This window comes from Apis florea, unplaced genomic scaffold, assembly GCF_048593485.1.
Source record: "Apis florea isolate Af1SG1 unplaced genomic scaffold, ASM4859348v1 contig_2350_pilon, whole genome shotgun sequence".
Taxonomy (NCBI): Eukaryota; Metazoa; Arthropoda; class Insecta; order Hymenoptera; family Apidae; genus Apis; species Apis florea.
Window position 1 is genome coordinate 8,895,384 of NW_028256565.1, and position 19,348 is coordinate 8,914,731.

Genomic DNA, 19,348 nt, shown 5'->3' on the forward strand with positions numbered 1-19,348 from the left:
GATTTAGATATGCATGACATTAATTCATGTATTACGAAATGTAAAATTAGTGTCACTTAAAGTGCATTTGCATAAGCGTAGGTCATATAATAACATATATAAGTTAACAATTGTATGTAAGTAAATTGCAATTTAGAAAACATAAAAGAATAAGAATAATAACTTAAAAATAAAATCAAAAAGGAAAAGAAAAAAAATTATTTTACAAATTGACGCTTTATAAACATAATATAATTTTTTGATTGTTAAATTGGAGTTATAGTTTAGGAGATATGTATAATTTTTTTTCAGGTTTCTTTTCAGGTTCATTTTAAAATTCTTAAACTACTATTTTTCTTTTTAATATTTCTTTCTCTTATAAGTATATAAATATATAATTAAAAAGAAGTATAATGTAATAATTAAAAAATAATATTTTTAATTAATGAAATGATTTATTTTATATTATATTCAAAAATAACGATTGCAGATATATATGTAATCCATCATAATCCAATATTCATGTAATTCAATTAAATTCAATTATATCTCTATCTCTTATTTTCTATGTGATCTTTGATCCAATCAATATAACTGTAGATGCGAGTGAAGACATCCGGTTGACCTCTTGCACACGGTATTCCCCAGGATACTACTCCGATTTGTACATTATCGGCAACCAATGGTCCACCAGAATCACCCTGTGATTCAAGAATGAATCATTTAATATATAATGTTTATTAATGTTAATTAAAATTATTATTAAACCCAAAAAAGATCTTGTTATTTATAAGTAAGATAAATTAATTATTGCATATTTATAAATGTTTGTAAATTATGAAATTGTAAATTAATATCAACATAGGGATTCAATTAATTTGTTGATATAAAAAACTCGATTTGTATATCGAATAAAAGAATAAAAAGGCAATAATTTCATTTTATCGCGTAAGAAAGTTAAGGGTGTGTCTGATATTCCGCATAGTTAATGTAATTCTTTTCGAACTAGGTGAGTGGAACTCAATGGTGCTCACTATTACGCTTTCGTCGACACGGTTTTCGTCGACGGACTACAAATAAGAAAAAAAAGTGCCGCTTTAGTTAAGGGATCCTTTGATATGAAAGAGCCCTTTTCTCGAGTACTAGACACGAATGCACTTACATGACAAGCGCCTTCACCCCTCTTGTTAAGTGTGCAGATATTGTCATTGGTGACACGGAAGCTGACGTTTAAACATTGTTTTTGATCGATCACATTCAACTGAATATAGTATAATTCATTTGGTACTTGTCCAGGATACTTTGATGATTTGTGTATATTGAGATTAATTGCCATTTCAAATATATAGAGGGGGAAAAATGATAAATATAATGATAATAAATAATAAAATAAAATTGTAAAATTATAATTCATCTAGATCAATGCTTACGTTAGTGGTTCCCCAACCAGATAATACAGCAGGATAATCTATTTTACTGAAGTTTTCATTGGGTAATTGAATAGGCTTTACTTTCTCTCCGAAAACGATATTCTTATCCAATTTGATCAATCCAATATCATTTCTGATCAATATAGAACTGTATTTTGGATGGCCAATTATTTTTTCAGATTGATAATCATCACCGCCTTTGTCTAAAGTGTTAGTACCCAATACGACGGTTATTGCTGTATCATTAAAACTAAAATAATCGAAGATAAAAAAAGAGGAAAATCATTTATGTAGTAATATAAAGTATATAGAAATTTAATTAATATCAACCTTGATAAGCAGTGAGCAGCTGTCAGTATCCATCTTTCATTTAATACTGATCCTCCACAAAAATGACGATTTCTATAACGAAGTGATGCTTGATAGGGATATTGCCCATCCTTTGCTACAGAACCACCGACGATTTTTGGAACTTCGTTTATATTTGCAGCTATATTTAAATATGTATAAATAATTAATGTGGATTCTTAATTTAATAATTTTAATAATGTTAATAATTTTTTTAATTTTTATAGTTTTTACGGTATTTTATTTTTTTTTTAAATAAGAAATTATATACCTGATGCTTTAAATATAAAAATAATAATAAAAATATTAAAAAATGAAAACATTTTAAGATAGTAGGTTTTTTGTAACAACAGGTAAACTTTCAACTTGGCATACTGCACATATTTGAGGAGTATTTATACCTTCAATGACCGTGGAATTAAAGATATGCCTGGACAGTATTTAAATTTAGGTCAGATATTACCTAAAAAGCTTATTCAGATGTATCTCACATATACTATGATAAAAACTAAGAAAACTCATGTCGCTTATTTAAGAGGAAAACGATCCTAGACTAACAATATTAAAAATGTTTATCTCTCAATGGGGGTTTCCTAATTATGGCTCAACAAAGAATAATCTTGCTATTTTTAGATAATAGGTTTGTCTACCTTATTTTATCTTCAGTTTTGTTTTATTTTCATTGATATTGTCCTCATTTAAAATTTTTTTAGATTGCATTTTTTTAAGAATTAAAATTTATTTTTAAAATTTATTAAACTTATTTATATTGACAGTTAAAAAATATTTTTCTGCTTGAAAGCTGACGTAATTCATGATGTTATATGTCTGACTAATCCTGAAAGAATTAACGCAATAGTTATAAATTATATTTGTATAATAGAATTTTGATTTCGTTATATAGTAAAAATTATTTAGTTCACTCAATTTGTGTCTATACGTCGAAGATTCAAAAGAGATTATTTAAGGGCCTTATTAAACGAGTGCGCAAGATAATTTAAAAAGGCATAAAGCTAACAATTTATTCCATTATAACATGACTCACCCTGATTATGTTCCATTCGGAGATGGTGGCTGGGTGATTGGCCTCATTCAAATTACATGGTAGTGGTAAGGGTCTAATTCTGTCATCACACACGAACGTACTGTACGCTTAAATTAAATTTGTATTTGTTAAATATTATTATTAAGATAATGTTTTTATTATACGCGTAGTAGCATATATAAATTTTTTTTCAATATCAAAATTGTATATATAATTTATTTTGATGATTTAATTATTAATTATGATTCAAAATAGATTAAATATATTGTGAAATAGACAAGGAACGAGGAGCATTATTCAATAATAATAAAAAAGAGAACAACAAAATCATACAACTTGAACTTCCTTTATTTAAATGAATTAGAGGTAATATGAACCGTCGATGTAATGTTGTTTATACAAAATCAAACTCAATTTTATTTTATATTCCCTGTTTTTAATTTTTAAATATTATCAATTATCTGAGAATTATCTAATAAGTGCGAACTATTGCGTATTATTCTTATTAATCAAAACTTCAGCATTGACAAATACATGTGAATTTCGCAACTGCTCATATTCCTCGTTGCATATATGTATAAAATATTCATGTATTTCACAACCAGAAGTTAATAATCAGAACTGTACCGCTTCTCCCGTGCATATAAGTAAATAAATAAACATAGAAAAAAAGCTTGGTCATAAGTAATCATTTCTATCGCGTATATATTTCTTTATTTTGTTACTCGAGCTATTTATATATATATATATATATATATATATATATATATATATATATATACACATATATATGTATATATAAAGAGAAATATATATATATATATATATGTATAAATGTATGTATAAATTGTCCGTACCCTTATATAAGTGATCATTTACAAAAGCTACTATTACAGTATCACTTGCCAGTGGCCACGCTTTAATGCACGCTTATTTTTTCGGTAAATCATTTAAAAGTAAATTTGTGTAATATAATATTTGAAATAGCGTGGATCATAGGCTTATTTTTTTTTTTTTGTTTTATTCGTGTTCGTTTAAACGTATATTATTGACCTTGTATCATATCGAACCGATAAAACCTTATGATTGTCTAATATTTTGAATATAACTGTATATTATAAATTGTGCTTTCTCATTCGAATGATGCTCCTTACCAATAGTATTTTAAAGATGAGTGAGTATTTCTGTACGGCATGTCTTTTGTAACATTCGTTACATATAGAATAACATCAATAGTATACTAAAAATATAAACATTATTTCATTTTGTTTTAAACATAAAAAATCATACAATTATAATTTAATAACTAGTACATACAAAATTAAATGCCAGCACCCGTTGAACGAAACGGATTTCCTTTAAAAGTACATAAGTCACGCAAAAAATTATTAAAATTTAAATGAAAATACTTTTCTGCCGTTGAAATACTCATAGAGACGTAATAAAAAGAAATTTTATGGAAAAAGAAAGAAAAAAAAAGTAACGAATTAAATAAATTTTTAATACAAAAATATTTAACTTACTTAATTTTAATTTTTATTCAGTTCAATAATATTAAACATTACTTATGAAAACATATCAGAATTAAAGATCATACGAAATATGCACATGTTATGGAAAATGAAAATAAAACTTACTTTATACTTTTTATCTTTGACTTAAAATAGGAATTAGAGAGAATTCTATTTAAATAGGAATATTTTTATAAATAATAATAGTCAATTTATATTTTTATTATTTTTTTTTTTTTGACTATTGAGAATATTTTTTAAATTCAAAACAACTAAAAAATCCGCCTACTCTAAGTAATTTAATCAAACAATTGTGTTTGAATTGATCAAAGATAAATAAATAAAAATATGCTTTAACAAATCATGCAAATCTAGTTTAGGTCTTTTTTAATGATGATTAATGAAGTAACCAAAATTATACGATAAAGTTACTTTGTATTAACATTCATTTAATGTAAATGTTGTAGAAAATATGTATACAGAAGATTAATACCCAAAATCGCAATTGATTTAAAATATTTAGTAACTTAAATTCATAATATCACATGGTGCTGCCATCCAATATTGTAGGTGTGTAAATGTATACAGAATGATGGCTATATTATATTCTAGGCTATAAAACTCCGTCACTTATTAGCTATAAAATATTTAAGTATATTATTGGGTTTTGGTTTACTAGTTGTCGGCCAAGAACGAGTCACTTCTCTTTGTATATCAATGGGTAAAGATTTAAGAACAGCTGCATCAATTTTTGGAGATAGTTGCATTGGTGATGAAGGACTGAGGCGAAGATCAGCCATTTCGTTACTTGGAGATTCTCTGCGTCCACTTAACCATACTTCCAATCTTGTTTTTTTTGGTAAAGGTTCTATTTCATTCAATAAATCATCGTCCGTATTCTGATTGTTCGTAGTACCTATTGACTTCGAAATTGGAGATGAAGTGGTACTCATTGCAGAACCATCATTACTATCTTGATTCACACTCATTGGCGACCCAAGATTAATATCAGAAATACCTTCTTCTGAGCTTATATCTAAAACAGATTGAACTGCGACTTGTTTTCGTAAAAAAGACGTAATACTATTTTTTCCGGAAGATCTTTCCTCGAATTTTGTGAAAGCAACTCCTAGAAGAGTTAAATGGAATGGTTTAGAAACATCAACAGTACGATGAAATAATTTCATTGCTAGTGTCAACATTTTAGCATGATCATAAACACCAGATTTTGAAGAAGGCAGTAAGTGTTTTGGTAAAGCACATTGCCGAGTTTCCCTTTTACCCGAACTTGATTTATTAAAATCATGTTTTCTAACTGTTAATCTCATAGCGACCGGAATTCTTCCATCTTCCATGGCTAATTCTGTTAATCTTCTTAAAAGTGCCCCTAATCGCGATTCTACTTCTGCTACTAATGAAACACTTTTGAATCCATCTTCTAAACCTATAGACTGTTTTTTTCCTGTTGGTTTTACTACAGTTTCATCAATACCTTCAGCATTATCTTTTAATTTTCTTGCCAAATCAATGCCAATTTTCATTTCTAAAGTTTCTAAAGGAGTTTTACGTAAATCATCTATTGTCTTTATATTATTAGACATTAATAATTGTGTAGTCTTTTGTCCAACACCTGGTATTTTAGATATAGATCCTATATTAGATAATAACATAGGAGCACTGCACGGGAATATAAGTGTTTGTTGATTTGGTTTATGCAATGATCCCACTAGTTTTGCTAAAAGTTTATTATGTGCTATTCCTGCACTGCATGTAACATGCAAATCTTTATAAATTCGTTCCCTTATTTCTGCTGCAATTTTGGAAGCAATAATTAATCGAGCATGACAACCACAAGGACATTCTTCTTCAGAAGTTCCAAATATTTCACCAACTGGATTTTCATCTTCCATGGAAATATTTATATTTAATTCTGAATTATTTCCAGAATTCATGTATTTTTGTACAATAGATGTTACATCCATAAAGTTATCATCAAAACCCAGTCTTTCAACTAATGGAGTAAATTGATGTAATATCTCTAATATTTTAGCAGAAAAGTGACGATAATTTGTTAAATCTTCACCATTTACCAAGGCCAGCCCTGGGCATAACCTTAAAGCTTCTTGTACAGACATACATTTTTTAATTCCATATTCTCGTGCTATATAATTACTTGTCACTACCATATTTTTTTGTTGTACTCCTAATGGTTTACTTTTTAGCTCTGGATGCCTTAGCATCTCTATTTGAGCATAGAAACAATCAACATCTATATGAATTATAGTTCTTGGATGTCTTATAATTGCATCAAATTCAATGGAATCCATTGAGGTCAATTTACAAATAATGTAATACACTATTATTCATAGAATCTTTATCACATAAATATTTTATTTAATATTTTAACATATATACTCTGTAACAATAATAAATATTTAATGTAATAATTAATATTACAAATAATAAAAACAGTTGATTTATAAATAATTATTATCCATAATGTAGCAAAATTTATTACCTTTTTAGAAAACAGATTTGGTTAAAAATATATTTTTAAATGCATATTTTCATATTACTTATGATATTAACAAAGAATAATTTTCTTTCTATTATTAACACACTTTAGCACAAATTTATATAATAATTTCTGAATATATAATTGTTTATTTGTCGATATGTTTAACTATAGATGTATATCTAAAAAATAGGTTAAGTACTTCAATCAAAACATATAAATAATTTATTGTTTTTAACTTACATATGGAGACATATAATTGTATAATTAATTATCATTTTTATTCTTAAATAAATTCGAAACACAATTATTAAATTACTTTTTTATTTTATTATATTTTAGAACTTTTTTTAAATTATAAAGTAAGGTTACCATTATTTAATATTCATTTGAAAGATATATTGTCTCACAACCACGAAGAACATTAAAATACAGAAATATTTTTATTTTTCAGAAATCCGTTAGATCATTAAATAGACATCAAATTGTAACTGGAACTTTTAAAAACACGAATATTTTATTTCCGAAATTCTCAGAAACTTTTTATAAATTTCATTGAAGAAATATATTTTTTTACGGCTGTTAAGTTTCGTTGTTAACACGAAACAAAACTATCGTAAAAACTAAATAGAAATTTGTTTACAAACTGTAATGCGACTAATTTATTTTTCACATGGTAGCCATGTTTTGAATTGTCATAGTATATCTTTCTATATATTATATATAATATATATATATATATATTATATATATAATATATATTATATATATATATATATTATATATATAATTATAATTTTCTAAATTTTATACATATAAATGTTTAAAATAGATCAGTATATAATGTAAATATATATTCCCATTAAAGAATATTATAAATATAATGGCTCATTTTCATGATTTGGTTAACAACCAATGATATTTAAAATAACATAAAGAAATGATTGACAATATGTAGATAAAATCTACAGTAAAACGTATTTTTTCCCTAGATATAATCCAATCATATTGTACATCATCTAGTAAAAATATATGACGAATATAGTAAAAATGAATTACTATAAAGATTCTCCAGAAAATTTTGTAGGTTTTATTTTACATCGTTCACTTGTGTTTCTATATATGATTGTGATTCTTTATTATAATGTGCATTTTAACAAAATTAAAGAATATTATATTATTATAAAATTTAAGAATTACTTTGTATTTTTAAAAGTGTACATATCATAATAAGTTTTTTATATTTTTATAATATTTTGTAATGTATTACACGTTAGTTACAAAGTAATGCTAAAGATTTGGTTGGATGTTTGCAATCTTATAGATGAAATGTAATCAGAATATATTCAAAGATTTTCTCACTTATGTAAATTCAATTGAAAGTTATAAAGACTACTTAAATTCATAACTTTTAAAAAAATTTGAATAATTTGTTTTTTTCCTAATATTAATAGATGATGAAATTATTTTGATATTGCAAAATTATTGAATTACACAAATTAAAGTTGAACAAGCCAATGAAGCGAAAGCAGCCATCTTGGAAAATCCTTTTTCGCATTTCGAACGAACGAAGTGTCAAATATCGATAATTATTTCATCTCAGACGACTGAACTAAAATTTTTTACAAGAATTTTGCTTTCTTAGAAAAGTTAGATTTTTTAAAGCGACCTTAATATTGAAATGTAAAAATTAATTTCGCGCCATAAAATAGTATTATTCAATAGTTGCATTTAAAAGTAAGAAAAATATACAAGCGAGTTGCGATACAAACAACTCGAGTAAGAAAGGGGTAGGAGAATTTTTCTATTGAAAGTTGGAAATAATATAAGCAAGACGGCTTCGCAAAAAAAATCGTCTAAGAAGATGGCGGAGACCAAAGAATTAGAGGTGAGTGAAGTATTAGAAGTGGTGCAGTGCAGTTAGACTATGTGTGAAATTTTAGAGAAAAGTCGGCACGTCTGCATTGTGAATTTGTCGTGGTTATATCCGGGGTATCAGCGATTTATGATTTACGTCGGTGAATTGTATTACTAGACGCCTAGTACACCTTTGAGCGCGTTTTTCTTCATTATTCTTATAATTATTTTCTTTCTTCAGTGAAATATTAAGATTAATCAATAGCATTTTTTCTTCGTTATATTGTGCTTACAATTATGTTATGTTTGCTGAATAATGCTCTCAAAACACGTCCATATCTTCGTAATCACAGGTAACCTAAACATTTACTTTTTATGATTTAAAATCATTCTCAATATTTTTTTATGATTAATTTCATACATTTTAATAATTAATAACAAAAAATTTGACTTTTCTATAAATATTGCTGAATAAATAACATTATTTATAGTTATAAAAATAAATTTTATTTTATTATTGTATAAATTCAATATAAATTCTTATTTAATGCAATATGGATATTGATAAAAATATATTATATGATTTTTGTTAAAATAAAAGACTTATATCTGATATGAAATATGATCTTTATGTCTGATTCATCAATTTTATTCCATATTTCTACAATTATATTTATATAAGCCAATATAACATATAAAATAACATATAAAATAAATATTATATAAAATTTGAATTAATATAATTGAATATGAATTAAAATATTAATTCTTTTTAATTATATATATGTATGTATGTATATATTTATATATTATATATTATATTATTATATTTATTTATTATATTTATATTATATTATATTTATAACATGTATTTTTTTTTATTAAAATAATAAATTTTTTAAGAATAAATGTATTATATAAAATATATGTATAATTTTCTAATTGCAGAATATGATATTGAGTTTTCGAGTGTCTGAACTTCAGATGCTTCTTGGTTTTGCTGGTAGAAATAAATCAGGTAGAAAAAACGAATTACAAGGTCGCGCATTAGAATTGTTACGTTTGAGGTCTCATCCAATTCAACTCAAAATACGTGAACTATATAAAACTATACAGTGAGTATAAAGCTTAATAATACCAGTAACTATTTATTGGATTATATTAATATATTAAATTATTAAAAATTTCTATTATGATTTATCAAATTTTTATATATTTTATTTGTTTGTTTATTTCAGTAAAGTTGAGAAATATTTTTCTCTCCATATCTACTATGGTATATTATTATTTTTAAGATTATAAATATCAATGGATCATTAAGATAAAATCTTAGTTTCATTATTTGTTTCAAAATTTTGTTTAGAGCTGATCAATTAGCTGCACATCAAATGTATGGTCAAACAGGTAGTTCTGCTGAGCCACAGATAGATCAAAACATGCATTCCAGAAATTATTATACAAGGTAAATACATAGAACAAATAGAATGTATGAAATATAAAGAATATATTTAAAAAATATATATATATATATATATATATATCTATTATACAAATTAAATTTGATAATATTGTTTCTTATTTTCAATTAATATGAAGACAAGCTATCAGTCAACAACAACAATCACAGTCTTCAGTTTCTAGTGGAAAAGATTTACCACCTGCTCATCAAGCATCACTACCTCAAGCACCTAGAACTAATCCAGTATATCAATCAGGATATACTAGTGTAACACCACAAGTAAGTTAACATTTTATGTATATAAATATTTATATAGTAATCAATAGATTTATTCATATACATAATTATTTTTGCTTTTTTAATTTAATTTAATCTATATAATATATTAACATTTTAGCAAACAACAAGTGCAGCTTACAATCCATATCCATACACACCAAAAGTTTTACCATCACCACTACAAATTCAACCCAGAAGTCAGTATCCTGTTCATCCAGATGTCAGACTTAAAAAGCTACCATTTTTTGATCTATTGGCTGAATTATTAAAGCCATCTAGTCTAATGCCTCAGGGATCTATGCGACTTCAAGAAAATACATTTATGTTTCATTTAACACCACAGCAATCAACAGATGTAGCAAGTTCACGTGATTGTCGTGCAGGAAGTAAAATGGATTATACAGTACAGGTACATTTTGAAAATTGTTTTTTTAAAATAATATTAAATTTGTATGGAATGTTTTATTAATTTAAACTATAATTGTTTTAGATACAAATGCGATTTTGTTTACAAGAGACTTCATGTGAACAAGAAGATTGTTTTCCACCAAGTATTGCTGTAAAAGTTAATGGAAAATTGTGTCCCTTACCTGTAAGTTTATAAAAATATAGAAAATATATTAATATATGAAAATATTATTAAAATTAAAACTTTTATAAATAAAATATTTTATTTTTTTTTTAGAATCCAATACCTACTAATAAACCCGGAGTAGAACCAAAGAGGCCACCAAGGCCTGTTAATATTAGTCCTTTAGTTAAATTATCTCCTACTGTAGCAAATCAAATTCACGTAACGTGGTCGGCTGATTATGGCAGACGATATGCAATTGCGATATATCTAGTAAGAAAACTTTCAAGTGCTGAATTATTATCAAGGTTAAAAAGTAGGGGTGTTCGACATTCGGATTATACAAGAGGTTTAAGTAAGTAATTCTACAATTAGAATATTTTACAATGTTGAAACTTAATGCTTTTTTCTGATAATTATTATTTTCCTAGTTAAGGAAAAACTTAACGAGGATGCAGATAGTGAAATAGCGACAACTTCGCTTAGAGTATCTTTAGCTTGTCCATTAGGCAAAATGCGAATGAGTACACCATGTAGGGCGACAACATGTTCGCATCTGCAATGTTTTGATGCATCATTGTTTCTTCAAATGAATGAAAGAAAACCAACATGGAATTGTCCAGTTTGTGATAAACCAGCGTTATATGATAATCTCGTTATCGATGGATATTTTCAAGAAGTATTAAACTCTAAGAAATTATTACCAGATGTAAATGAAATTCAATTATTGCAAGATGGATCTTGGGAAAATTTAGTTTTAAAAAAAGAAAAAGATAAAGAGAAGAACGAAACAAAAGTTATTACAAATTCGCAAGATCGTAAAATCGATGTAGATACAGTTGATCTTGGTAATATTTTATTTCTAATATGTTTATAAATATCGCAAATTTAAAAATAAACGTTTTTAAATGTTTTAAATGTTGATAAATATTTAATATAATCATTTAATTGTTTAGATGAAAGCAGCCTTACACCTCAAAAGGAAAAGAAACGAGCTGTTGTGATTGATTTAATATCAGATAGTGATGATGATGATGAACATACCACACCAACACAAAGTACAAAAAAAATAGCTAGTGGTACTTCTTCACCAAAAAAATCACAAACTAGCTCGATTAGCAGTACAAGCGAATCGCCAGAATTAATGATAATTGATTTAGAGTAAAACTTTTTGTATTTATTAAATTTATTATTATCAAATTGCCAAATTTTAAAACAAATATGCAATTTTGTACAAAAGAAAAACTAAAAGTTTAAAATTTTTTTGATTACCTTATAAAAAAGTTACTATATAATAATAAGTTATAATATATAATTCATAACGTTTTTACTTTTGGTACTTAAAATTTGACAAAAATAAGCAAAATATTTTTTTTTATATATGTATAATATCTAGCATTCCTTCATTAGATATAGAGATGATACATTATTTGTTTGATATTTAACTCATAATGTATAAATAAGATCAAATTAATTTAAATAATAAATTGCTTTATTATACTTTTTCATTATTATAATAAAATTATATATAATTTCGTCTAAAATAATAGTCATTTTGAATTTTAAGATTATTTTGTAATATAAATTTCTTATTAACTTTAATGTGTAAATGAAAGAGTGAAATATAAAATGTAAATATTTGTACTACAAATTTTAATATAATTAAACTAAAAATTTTTTTAAAATTACTTTTTTTAATAAAATATTTAATTGTGAAATATTATTTAATTCAGAGTTAATAAAACTGTTTAGATTATATTTGATATAAATTTTGTGTTTATAAAAGTCAATCTAAAATTATAAGAAATAAAATGGATATAAATGGAATATTAGTGATTTAATATTTTTATATTATATATAGTCTTTTTACGCGTATTATATATATATTATGAATTTCAAAATTTATCCTTCTGGAATTTCTATGTTTGGATACATATAATTGCGAGGTGATATTCCAGAAAGTTGTTGGTCCACAGGTTCTCTTGTATCATATAAACTTGGTGCTTGAAATATTATGCCAAGTGTTCCTGCAGTACATGCCAATGTAAAAACCCAAAGAAAAAGTCTATCTAAAACCATAGCTACGAATTTCCAATCTTCTATAACCTAAAAATATAAAAAAAATATATAAGAAAAAAATTTAGAATATTAAGAATATATATATATATATATTCTTATATATATTTATATATATATATATATATATATATATATATATATATATTATATATATATAAATATTTTTTAAAGAATATAATTGAAATGTTAAGTTTTTTAAAAAAAGTATCAAAAGTAAAACATATGAATACTTAGATAATATGTATTCAACTTACTTCATTATCTTTGTCTGCATTTTTTATATGTTGAGCAATAAAACGCACACCTTTAAGAGCCGAGATAACATCCGGAGATAAATATCTTGGGACTGTATTTTCACTATCGGTAACTATAACAGTATTTTATTATTAGCATATATTTAAATATATATTACATGACATTAGTTTATTTATGTAATGCGACACGCCATTGTATAGAATATTGAATTATCAAATTATTTCGTTATTCTAATATGCGATTATTTATTTTGTTGCCATGTAATTCTTTATATACATTGTGTATTTTGTAAATTAAAAATATTGTATATTCATAATATTCATACGAGATTATTCAAATATCAATGCACTGATAAATTTAATAAATAATTTTATTTTAATTTAAATTTAATAAATGATTTTATATACATAATATATTAATCTAAATATTTACCTGATGCATGTGGAATATGTCGAGCATCATCTTCTCGTATATTTTTATATTGAGAGGTAACACTTTCAAATCCATCAGGACTTCCTTTCAATTCCAATGGATAATCACTAACGCTATCAGGAAAACTGTAATGTATATTTTTGAAACTTTTTCTACTTAAAAATTCGATAGATATTAAAATATTTACCTAAAATCTATTTCATTAGTATATCCGCTATCCATATATGTATCATCATATTCTGGAGTTGAATATGGTGTTCGACGCATCATTAGAATTCGCGGCATCCAATTTAAAAATACTTGTCTAACCCATGGTGACATATTATGTGTAGATGGAGATCTATATAACACAATTAAACATGATTTTAAATATTTTATAGATAAAACAATATAATTAATATATAGTATAAAATTGGTAATATTGGTATTTTAGATTACCGAAAATGGACATTTAAAACACATACAGTAATCCATATTGATAAAGTGACTAAAATCATAGTAAATAGTAAATATTTTCCTAAAAGTGGTATGGCCAGAGATGTTGGTGGAATAATTTCGGCTAATAATAAAAAGAATACTGTCAATGAGAGGAGAATGGAAGAACATAATGATACCTGTAGAAATTAAATATTTTAAATAAATTTATGAAATATCTGTTTATTTGTTTATTATTTTTTATAATTCTTACTTTTTCGCCCGAATCACTTGGCAAATAAAATACAAGTACTGTAAGGAATGTAATACCCACGCAAGGAATTATTAAGTTAACCGTATAGAATAATGTTTTTCTTCGCATTGTAATATTGAAGGTGATATCTGTAATAATATAAATAATATTTAAAATGCATTTATATTTTATAACATTAATATTACAATATTATAGCAATTTGTTTACCAGAATAGGGTTCTGTGCAACATGGATAATATTCTTCATTTCTCGATGCTGGTACTTCTAAAATGTCCCATTCTACTGATAAGTAGAAATCGCTCAAATCTATTCCTTTTGCAACTAAATTGCTACCAGCTTCTTGTTTCATATGTTTTAAATCTACCTATTAATAAAAATCTTTACAAAATATATTTTCAGTAAATAATATTAATTTCAAGTCAATTATTTATTAATCCTTTAAACTAATTTATTTTTATTTGATTTTGATTAAAAAATATTTATCAATATAAATAATATTTTTGAATAACCTGAGCGCCATTGTAAGTCCATGAACCGAATTTCATAATACACGATTGTTCGTCGAATGGAAAATATTCTACATTAATTTCACAAGATGATTTGTAAATTGCGGGCGGTTTCCAAGATACATCACCAGTATATTTTAATGTAGCTTTTGTCATAAGCGTCACTTCATAATTACCGTCAGCACTATAAAATTATATTTAATTAATATTTATGGTATAAATATGAATTTCTATTAAATTTTTTCTTATATAATTTCATATATTGATTTATTAATAAATTATAATATAAATTAAAATTTACTTATTATATAGGACAATATCTGGTAACCAAATATTTTCGGAAGGTACATATAGCATTTCCACGCCACCGTATTCTTCTGGATTCCATTTTAATTTATAGTCATTCCATCTCTATAAATATAAATTTTATCTCTATAAATATAAAATTTACAATGAATGAAATATATTTGATCATTAATTTTACCTGTTCTACCCAGACATTGGTGGTCATCACTTGATTTTTTAAATTCTGTAAATTTAAGCAATATTATTAATATTACTTTATCAAAAAAAAAATTGTATAATTTTATACCATTTCAATTAATTGTGATAATTTTAAACCGAGTTGAACTGTCAAGGTTTCGGTATTGTTCATAACAGGTCGTATAAGTCTATTATAATTCGATAATAAGTCATCGTAAAGTCTCTTTGTGTCAGGATTTGCTTCGAAAATTTTCAATCCAGCAACACCTAAATGAAATATAAATCTTTTTTGTCATTCTACTTTTTGTATAGAAAACAATTGAGCTTAACGTACTCAAAGTAAATGACAAAATAATACCTAAAGTACAAGTAAAATTTTTAAAAGATTTAAATGATTCTTAAATATTTATGATAGAAAAAGATAAAATACTTACTGCATATAATACGAAGAGTATTAAAAAGAATACCGAACGTCAATATTCGCATTTTAAACGAAACTATTTACAAATTTATATAGGGTTGAGATGGCAATGACCACTCCCAATAAAAATATGTTTACCTGCCAGTATCATACAGTAACAGTAATTTTTAAGTTTAAGTTAATAAATATAAAAGAAATAAATATTATAAATATTTATGTTACTGGCGATAAGTTGGAAATGTTATCAATAGAATATAAATGGTCTACATCTCACTGGACCAAAATCGATATCCGAAGTTAGCGCCATGACACTTGCTCCAGCCTGCGTTTCAATGTATTTTGTGTATTACAGATTCACATTCTGCGCATGCGTATTAATGACGCGCGCATATCTTTTTAAAATCGCATATATTTAATACAATTAGTTACCAGATTCGTGTGCATTAGTGTATATTAGTGTATATTTTACCATTCAAATCTTTGTTTCTTTTAATTTTCATAGTTTTTATATATATATTTAATTTATATTTATATTCTGTTGATGTGTTTTTAATGATAAATCAAACAAAATTATTAGTTTTTTATTTCTGTATTTTAATTAAGTAACGAATATTAATTTGTTTGAACAGTTAAGGTTATATACGAAAGACTATTGGAAAATTGTAAGAATAATTTTTACATGTTTAATATTTTTATATTATTTTTTCTAATAAGATCGCATGATCGTATGCATTGCTTCATTAAAAATATAAATCTATCAATCATAACGATATCGTATCTGAATTTTAACATAGATGGTTTTCTTATAATTTGTTACCGACATTTTATAAACCTTATTCATCAAGTAACGCACTCTACATGAGATTTCGCGAACATCTTAATGTTCGGATGCATTTTAGTTCGGATCATAGTTCTAGAAAATTATTCTTAGTTATTATTATTTGTATAATGGTTAACAGTTTGTTGTTAAAATTATAAAAAAACTATTTTAAGTGCAAAATTGATTGATAATTTTTCTTATTATATTTTGGCTGAACTTTTAGTGCGATTAGAAGTGCATTTTTTTAATATATAATTGTATTTACTAAATATAATCTTGTAGAGAATATTTTTTTTGATTTTTTTATAATTTATTTTATATAATTAACTTTTTATTATGTTATTTATATATATATATTTTTTAAAAGTATTCTTGTATAAAAATTCATAATGATCATTTATAGATATTTAATACTTGTAAATTGCTTATTGGTTATGTTCAGTTAATATTCTCTAAAAAGAAGAATAAGATAATCAAAGATAATCTGCTCGATACAAACAAATTATTTAAAAACAATATGAGATTAAGCAATATGAGAAGGAATGTATGATCTATAATAATATATAATGAATGTTTGAACATTTGGAATAATCTATTAAGTAAATGAGTTATAAAAAATTCTAAAAAATAATAAACATTGATAATTCTTGTTTTCTTATCTGTCTAATATTCTAAAGATTTATCCATACAGCATAAATTAAAGTAAAAAATTATGTTCGTTTTAGATGCTTACGTCTAGAAAACATCATAATTATATCAAAGTAGTAAGTGCGGAAATATAAAGTACTATGGCCATGTTTCAATGAAAATTACATTGAAACGGAGATGTCTTCCTCAAAAATGATATCTATGGTGTAACAACTTAGGAGAAAGTGTAACAACTTAGGAGAAAGAATCGATCTGTAACCACATAACAGCATACACTATTATCGATCAAAGATACGTAAACAGCCTGTAGTATAGTCGCGCACACGCTGTGACCAGGCCACTTAGCGTATGTTTGTTTAGTACCTTTTACGACTATATCGTCTGGGCATGTGTTAGGTTACGAAGGAGCCAGTGTCTAGTGTCTAGCTGAGGGTTGGATGGCACGGCGCCATACTTCGAGAGGGTCATTTATAACTGTTATCGTGAGACTTACTAGGCCACTTACTACCTCCACTGTGTCTATTCTTCACCCCTCTTCTATTTTACAGAAAGAAACGTAAGTGCAAGATGCACCAATCCACCAAACCTGTCGGTCATTCTATCACAGCTTTTTATTCGATTTTCCTATATCACGCCAGAAGGTAGTCTTTGAGTAATGATAGTTTTATAAAATCGATAGGTTTTAGAGAGATTTGTTTCACTATAATATTTGATAATATTTAAAAGAAAAATTTTATAGTTTCCTTGATATTTTGTGTTTTATTATTAATTTTTATATATTCTTGATGTTTGAGAGAATGTTTAAAAGAAAAAAAATTTGTAATAATTTTGATATTTTATGTTTTACAGTTAATTTTCTATAAATAATCTATTCCTTCCTTGATGGACGATCGTGAATTGAGACGACATATCGTGAATTATTAAACTAAAATAGAGTAATTTGTATAAATATAGAATTAGAGTTGTTAGTTGTATTGTTTTCCTTAAGTACAAAATCATTAACAATGACTTCATAGTTGAGAAACTATAGGAAAGTAGAGAAGATTATGTAAAATATATAATTGTTGTCGGGCCAATTACAAACCTGTTTTCATTAGCTTTAGAACTTGTAACTGTAATAATTGTGCACACGATCCTAATCCTTTGTTCTCGCAAAGCAACTTTGAGTGGTGAACTGACTGAACTTTGGACACATAATGCTTACAGTTGGTAATATGCTAGCATTACATAAACCTACGTGATAACTATGCGTAGGTAAATTTTCATCTTTAATATTGCCAAGTATAATTTCTGTCACAATATAAATGTAAGTATATTTTCAACTTACATTTACCATAGAAATATATTAATTTTAACAAATGACATTTAATTTTAAATAGTATACGAGTTGTTTGGCAAATTACATAGACAGCGAGGATAAAACTGATAACATCTATTGAAATTCTTCATATTTATCGAACACGCAGAATAGTCGATATCGCTTTTGTGGTTATTCTTCAGATTATACAGCATTTTATTTATTACAATACGTGAAACGAGAAAGTGTCGCGACATTGGTGTTACAACTGACAGTTGGTCGGGGACATTTCTCATCGCTTTTTTGTCTGTCGCTCAGGGACGTAGCACTTAATTCTAATATGGAAATATGTCGTGCACTCCGCAAGCCGACGATTAATGCGAATAAATCGATTTTTGGCGTAGAGGTACGACGGTTGCCGCCAAATCCTGGAAGCTACGCCAAGTGGCGGAAACACGAGAATTCCATCTGGATTTACTAAGATCAGTGCCATTTAATGTGGGGCTCGATAAATCCCTTAAAAGCTGGTGGTCCGCAAGAAGACGGCGCATTACAATTTTCCAGAAAGGAGAATGGCGAACGTCTAGAGAAGACGCAGACAAATCTGCAAATGCAAGGCTTCAGGTGCCAAATGCTTTCATCGTATAACGTGAGTAACTGCTATTCTTGTTTTCTATCGCAATCTATGCGAATCGCGAGAGCCATTCGAAAGCAAAAAAATTCCA

General features: G+C 25.8%; 5 protein-coding genes and 1 long non-coding RNA gene across 22 annotated transcripts in view; 3 read left to right on the forward strand and 3 right to left on the reverse strand.

Annotated features, from left to right (window-relative positions):
- Window positions 1-414: 414 nt before the first annotated feature.
- Window positions 415-4,096, reverse strand: LOC147658193 (chymotrypsin-2-like). 5 transcript variants are annotated; one of them, XM_086904538.1, is made up of 6 exons: window positions 3,957-4,096; window positions 2,803-2,909; window positions 1,740-1,899; window positions 1,410-1,659; window positions 1,142-1,279; window positions 415-680 (listed from the first exon to the last, which is right to left on the reverse strand). In XM_086904538.1, exons 2-6 carry the CDS (start codon window positions 2,816-2,818, stop codon window positions 531-533), a joined length of 714 nt encoding a protein of 237 aa, XP_086760664.1. In that variant the 5' UTR covers window positions 2,819-2,909; window positions 3,957-4,096; the 3' UTR covers window positions 415-530. The 5 variants fall into 5 exon arrangements, with proteins under 5 accessions (XP_086760664.1, XP_086760667.1, XP_086760663.1 ...); XM_086904541.1 differs by lacking the exon at window positions 1,142-1,279; XM_086904537.1 differs by lacking the exons at window positions 2,803-2,909; window positions 3,957-4,096 and adding an exon at window positions 2,029-2,191.
- Window positions 4,097-4,741: 645 nt separating this feature from the next.
- On the reverse strand, window positions 4,742-7,537 carry PolI (DNA polymerase iota). The gene is made up of 3 exons (XM_003696285.4): window positions 7,201-7,537; window positions 6,832-7,010; window positions 4,742-6,729 (listed from the first exon to the last, which is right to left on the reverse strand). Exon 3 carries the CDS (start codon window positions 6,638-6,640, stop codon window positions 4,940-4,942), a length of 1,701 nt encoding a protein of 566 aa, XP_003696333.1. The 5' UTR covers window positions 6,641-6,729; window positions 6,832-7,010; window positions 7,201-7,537; the 3' UTR covers window positions 4,742-4,939.
- Window positions 7,538-8,282: 745 nt separating this feature from the next.
- Su(var)2-10 (E3 SUMO-protein ligase Su(var)2-10) lies at window positions 8,283-12,682 on the forward strand. Of its 3 annotated transcripts, none has more exons than XM_003696286.4 (9): window positions 8,283-8,716; window positions 9,634-9,800; window positions 10,049-10,147; window positions 10,282-10,423; window positions 10,542-10,832; window positions 10,914-11,015; window positions 11,109-11,349; window positions 11,426-11,842; window positions 11,951-12,682. In XM_003696286.4, exons 1-9 carry the CDS (start codon window positions 8,693-8,695, stop codon window positions 12,157-12,159), a joined length of 1,692 nt encoding a protein of 563 aa, XP_003696334.2. In that variant the 5' UTR covers window positions 8,283-8,692; the 3' UTR covers window positions 12,160-12,682. The 3 variants fall into 3 exon arrangements, with proteins under 3 accessions (XP_003696334.2, XP_086760683.1, XP_086760684.1); XM_086904557.1 differs by having other exon boundaries at window positions 8,665-9,038; XM_086904558.1 differs by lacking the exon at window positions 8,283-8,716 and adding an exon at window positions 9,924-9,961 and having other exon boundaries at window positions 9,714-9,800.
- On the reverse strand, window positions 12,469-16,199 carry nAChRbeta2 (nicotinic acetylcholine receptor beta2). 4 transcript variants are annotated; one of them, XM_086904560.1, is made up of 13 exons: window positions 15,872-16,064; window positions 15,772-15,795; window positions 15,547-15,704; window positions 15,439-15,483; window positions 15,256-15,365; window positions 14,958-15,138; window positions 14,656-14,812; window positions 14,449-14,576; window positions 14,199-14,374; window positions 13,948-14,100; window positions 13,761-13,873; window positions 13,328-13,440; window positions 12,469-13,100 (listed from the first exon to the last, which is right to left on the reverse strand). In XM_086904560.1, the coding sequence occupies exons 1-13, from the start codon at window positions 15,921-15,923 to the stop codon at window positions 12,897-12,899; spliced, it is 1,614 nt and encodes a 537-aa protein (XP_086760686.1). In that variant the 5' UTR covers window positions 15,924-16,064; the 3' UTR covers window positions 12,469-12,896. The 4 variants fall into 4 exon arrangements, with proteins under 4 accessions (XP_086760686.1, XP_086760685.1, XP_012346088.1 ...); XM_086904559.1 differs by having other exon boundaries at window positions 13,761-13,885; XM_012490634.3 differs by lacking the exon at window positions 15,772-15,795 and having other exon boundaries at window positions 15,872-16,199.
- On the forward strand, window positions 13,297-14,414 carry LOC147658194 (uncharacterized). The gene is made up of 2 exons (XR_015291068.1): window positions 13,297-13,436; window positions 14,194-14,414. It is a non-coding gene; the product is annotated as an uncharacterized LOC147658194 (long non-coding RNA).
- An 877-nt stretch (window positions 16,200-17,076) lies between the features above and the next one.
- LOC100870354 (neural cell adhesion molecule 2) overlaps window positions 17,077-19,348 on the forward strand; it is a 428,395-nt gene continuing 426,123 nt past the window's right edge. For 7 of the 8 annotated variants that reach the window (XM_086904548.1, XM_086904549.1, XM_086904547.1 and 4 more), the window contains exons 1-2: window positions 18,335-18,632; window positions 18,706-19,272. The gene's annotated coding sequence lies outside the window, so the exon portion shown is untranslated. Of the gene's footprint in view, window positions 17,278-17,403; window positions 17,883-18,334; window positions 18,633-18,705; window positions 19,273-19,348 lie in introns of those variants that run through there. The other variant, XM_086904550.1, reaches the window with a different exon arrangement.